The 5,000-nt window shown below is 46.2% G+C and overlaps 1 protein-coding gene across 1 annotated transcript in view; it reads right to left on the bottom strand.

Annotated features, from left to right (window-relative positions):
- Window positions 1-3,324, bottom strand: part of LOC311329998 (glutamate carboxypeptidase 2-like) — a gene marked incomplete at both ends in the record, with an annotated part of 19,511 nt that extends 16,187 nt beyond the window's left edge. The window contains 2 exons of the mRNA XM_084461948.1: window positions 1,662-1,787; window positions 3,211-3,324. Of these exons, the coding sequence (XP_084318074.1) occupies window positions 1,662-1,787; window positions 3,211-3,324 (240 nt within the window). The remainder of the gene's footprint in view (window positions 1-1,661; window positions 1,788-3,210) is intronic.
- Between the last annotated feature and the right edge of the window lie 1,676 nt (window positions 3,325-5,000).

Raw genomic sequence — 5,000 nt, 5'->3', positions numbered from 1 at the left:
GGCCGATTCAATCCCCCCCATTGACAATTAATGGGGGGATTTTTTCCCCTCAAGTCCAAAAAATGAATGGAGGTGAATGGCTGGCCGTGGACCCACCCCATGATTCTGATCTGCTCCAGAATTTGGTCTGTCTGGTGGTTCTCAGCTGGTCTGTCTGCTGGTTCACAGCTGGTCTATCTGCTGGTTCACAGCTGGTCTATCTGCTGGTTCACAGCTGGTCTGGTGATCCACAGCTGGTCTGGTGGTTCACAGCTGGTCTGGTGGTTCACAGCTGGTCTGTCTGCTGGTTCACAGCTGGTCTGTCTGCTGGTTCACAGCTGTGAGTCAGTCAGTCAGTCAGTCAGTCAGTCAGTCAGTCAGTCAGTCAGTCAGTCAGTCAGTCAGTCTGTTACTCAGGCCCGCCCTAACAGTCAGTTACACTAGTACCAGAGCCCACCACATGGTGGCAATCTTCTGTTGATTTTTCTCATTGACAATTACATTACATTGTGGGTAGTTTTTCCCTTACAAACAATGAAAGAAACATGAACATGACCTTGAGTCTGAAGCCCCTGTGCATTAGGCACATAGCCATGTTGGGGTTGGTTTAGGACCAGGAACAGTTTAGGAGGTTTCCGTGGGAATGGGCTCCTGTGTGAGTAAGCACATAGCCAGTAGGTAGAGCAGGTCGTCCAAAGATCATAGGGTCAGCGGTTCCAATCCCAGCTCCTCCGCTCTACACATGTCGATGTGTCCTCGGGCAAAGACACTGAACCCCAAATTGCTCCTAATGAGCAGGCTGGTTCTTGCATTGGTGTGTGAATGTGTGAGTGAATGTGTGAGTGAATGGGTAAATGAGAGGCCATTGTAAAGCGCTTTGGATAAAAACGCTATTTAAGTGCAGTCCATTTACCATGACCATTTCTACAATACGTCTTATTACTACAGGACGTCGTATTCATCATTTCTGGAAGTATGTTTTGTAAAGAATACATTGATTGAATCACTGCTTCATTTGACTATTTGGCTGATAGATCTGCAGTATTAACCTGCATCTATTAGCCTGCATCCTGTTCCAAGTACCTGATCCTTCTCATGTCACTGTCTCATCCTGGGTGTTGTTAACCTACACACAGATCCTTATCTCTATTCTTAGTCCTTATTTTGGTTGGTCTACTAAGCTGCAGCTACTGTATCACCCAGCAGGTTAGCTCCCTAGTACCTACAGTACAGTCAGGAACTGTTATTAAAGGGCCACTGGTTTTCGCTCTGTAAAACATAATTGCTCTGGATGAGCAGCTGCTTTAAGAACAGGCTACTCACACAGACTGTTATGTACTGATGTCCACTCACACAGACCGGCCAGAGCGCTGACCACATGACACGGCACAGCCGATTACACACTGACGTCTAAGGCATGTCTGAGTGTGTCTAATAGGACACAGGTTAGGTTTATATACTATGTGTGTTAGAGTCAGATAATATGAATTACTTTATCCCCCTCATCGCAACATTACCAGACCAGAACAGAGCCCGGTTTACATCAATAATATACAAAGTAATTACTATGTTACAACTTGTTAATACAACACTGATGTAACTCAACAATGATACACTGGGCTGATGACTGACTGTGGGGAGATGATGTCAGCACGGCCTCTAGTGGGAGGAGCTTAGTCTACCTTGTTCCCGCGGAAGATCTTCCCATATCTGGCGATGACGATCCTCCCGCTCACGTTCACGCCCATCTCTCTGTCCAGCTGGGAGAAATCTTCAGTACGACCATAGTTCACATACACCAGATCACCCTGGGGTACACACAGACTGTTAGTGTGTGTGTGTGTGTGTGCGTGTGTGTGCAAATGGGGGTTCCACAAGGGTCTGTCCTGGGTCCTCTCCTTTTTTCCCTCTACACTACATCTCTAGGTTCTGACATTCGCTCGCAATTCAGACTGCGAGGAATCTGGGTGTGACCCTGGACGAACAACTGTTGTTCTCGGCAAATATCACATCTGTCACACACTCCTGCAGATTCCTGCTCTACAACATCAGGAGGATTGGCCCTTTCCTCACTGATGAAACAGCGCAGGTGCTCATCCAGGCCCTGGTCATCTCCCGCCTGGACTACTGCAACTACCTCCCTCAGGTCATCTGGCACAGGTCTGCTTTTTGTCCCCAGAGTTCAAACACAACATGGAGAAGCAGTGTTCAGTTTTTATGCTCCACATATCTGGAACAAACTTCCAGAAAACTGCATGTCTGCTGCAACTCTCAGTTCTTTTAAATCAAGACTGAAGACTTTTCTTTTTGCTGCTGGTTTTTATTAAATCTAATAATTATTTATTCATACACTGCACTGTAACTTTTATTCCTGTATTTTATTTTTCCTGCATTTTGTTTTAAATGTTCTGATTTTTCTCACTTTGTTTTATATGACCTTTTATGGGTTGCACTTTGTCTTGATGCTTTTAATGTCTCATGTAAAGCACTTTGAATTGCCTTGTTGCTGAAATGTGCTTTACAAATAAACTTGCTTTGCCTTGCTGGGACCCCGGCGTCAGCCATTAAACCCCTGGAACTTGTTCAGAAAGCTGCTGCTCGCCTGGTGTTCAACCACCCCAAGTTCTCCCACATAACTTCCCTTCTCCGTTCCCTACACTGGCTCCCTGTAGCGGCTTGCATCCAGTTTAAAACTCTGGCGCTAACCTACAGGGCTTTGAAAGGAACAGCCCCCTCGTACCTCCAGGCCATGGTCAAACCCTACACCCCTTCCCAACCGCTACACTCTGCTACCTCAGAGCGACTTGTTGCCCTGTCACTCCGAGGCCCCTGTGGTCGATCGACACGGTCAGGGCTCTTCTCTGTCCTGGCCCCGCAGTGGTGGAACGAACTGCCCACTGATGTCAGGACGGCAGAGTCACTGCCCATCTTTCACCACAGACTCAAAACTCATCTCTTCAAGAAGTACTACCACGATCCTCCCTCTTAAGCACTTTAGATTGCTATTCTTGCACCTTGTCTTCAGCACTAGATTATGCTCTTAGTCACTTGTTTTAGAAAGAAGATGCACTTGAGTTCTGGCAAGTAGTAGTACATTGACCTTTCCTACGTTAAATGCAATTATTGTTAGTCGCTTTGGATAAAAGCATCAGCTAAATTACTGTAATGTGATGTAAATGTAATGTGTGTGTGTGTGTGTGTGTGGGTGTGTGTGTGTGTCTGGGTGTGTACCTGTGGTTGTCCCTGTGCTGAGAAGGCGCTGTATGGTGGGACGATGTCAGACACTTCTTCATAGCCCTCAGGAACCGGCTCCTCCAGAGACGTGTTGAACACCTGGGGCCTCATTTATCATTGAGGTACGCCTTCTTTTACACGGTCTTTTTCGCGAGTTCAGGCGTACGCCATTTGCCCCCCCCACATTGCGATTTATCAAGCCGTAAGGGCGAAAATTTAGTCGCCTTTCTCCGCGCTTTTGTAGGACACCTCTCCAGTTGGCGTACCGATTTACACGGTGTTCTACGCCCTTCTTGAACACAGGGGGAACTGGCGACGCAGGTGGTGCGTCGGTGAATTACTATGTTTGACGGAGAGAATAAGAGCGACAGTTCATGAACGCACAATCATGTAGGCTACTAGGCCAATTCAGCACAAACATATATCGCAATGCAAGATTAGACGTGTCCTCTAACCGGCTCATTCATGGTTCGATATGGATTTGTTCCCCAAACTGTACCTATGCGCTGTCCCAAACCCTTCCGCGCTATATGTCACACACTTAATGCAGGCACTCCATCAAACGGCAATAATTGACCAATTAGATTGTCATTAATATGTGATCATGTGGACCTGTTTGCTCTTTGGTAAGCATATAAATGACAGTCCTCCTGTGCGTAATGCGAGCCTAAATGAATCCGGCGCTACTCGGCCTACTGGCCCGAGATAGAACTCCAAAGAGGTGACGGCGATGGCGACTGCACCCACATAAGGGCACCATCAGTGAATGAATACGTCTATGTGAATCGCTAAAATGTGCACACTATAAATACCCAAATCATATGTGACATGCTCATCACAAGTGTAGTGGCACGTAGGCCTGGCTCCACGCATGACTCATTCATCCTGGCGCACAGCAGGGTAGGGCTAGACTGGAGGCAGGCGCTGCGCGTGACGGCTGGCTTATTGGTGTGTGCATAGCCAAGATACATATTCTTTGTCTTATTTACTTTAATCTTTATTAGCATTTTCCATCCATACAACGACAATACAATAAAACATAAAAACTTACAATAACAGCTTATGGGTACTTCCATCCATGCAGCTTTTTTTTCTTACTCAAATTTGACAATTTTAATATTAGTGGTATCATCACACTTCCTTCTATAATCCATCCATTTTTCCCATCTCCCTTCAAACTTTCCTTCATGCATCCTCAATGCATGCGTGAACCTCTCCCTAACATACATCTCCTCCACAACACCCAGCCACTGCACCTTGGTTGGGGGTTCCACCTAATACCAAGCCCTCGTTATTGTCTTTTTACTAGCAACCAATAGTACTTTCACTAGGTATCTGTCCCCTCCTTGTACATCATCCCGTGTTATGTTTGCCAAGATATATATTCAAAGCTGATAAGAAGGTGGAAGTCGGCGCGCTGGAGGTGGAGGCTGCAACTCGCGGGGGCACGACCGTCAGGTCCAGGACCACTGCAGACTCCCCCTCCTCTGAGTCCCACCCCACGTCAGAGTCTGGAGAAACAATTTCAATCATTTTCTTTGAGTTTGTCTGTGAACTTGATTATGCATTAAACATTTCATTGTGCAGCCATATTCATTTGATATGTTTTTCTGTTGGCAGTCAAATAAATGCTGTGATTTACCGGGTGATTTAGATGAGTCTTAATTTCCCAGAGGGGAAAATGTTTAATGTGTTCTAACATTATGAAGTGGTCATCTGCGTTATTGTTCCCTGTTTTTGGTCCTAATTTAATCATAGCCTACCACAGAATGTTTGCTTCACTCGCA

The sequence above is a fragment of the Borostomias antarcticus genome (genome assembly GCF_949987555.1).
Source record: "Borostomias antarcticus genome assembly, chromosome: 1".
In the NCBI taxonomy this organism is placed as follows: Eukaryota; Metazoa; Chordata; class Actinopteri; order Stomiiformes; family Stomiidae; genus Borostomias; species Borostomias antarcticus.
This window is presented reverse-complemented; position numbering and strand designations above follow the sequence as displayed.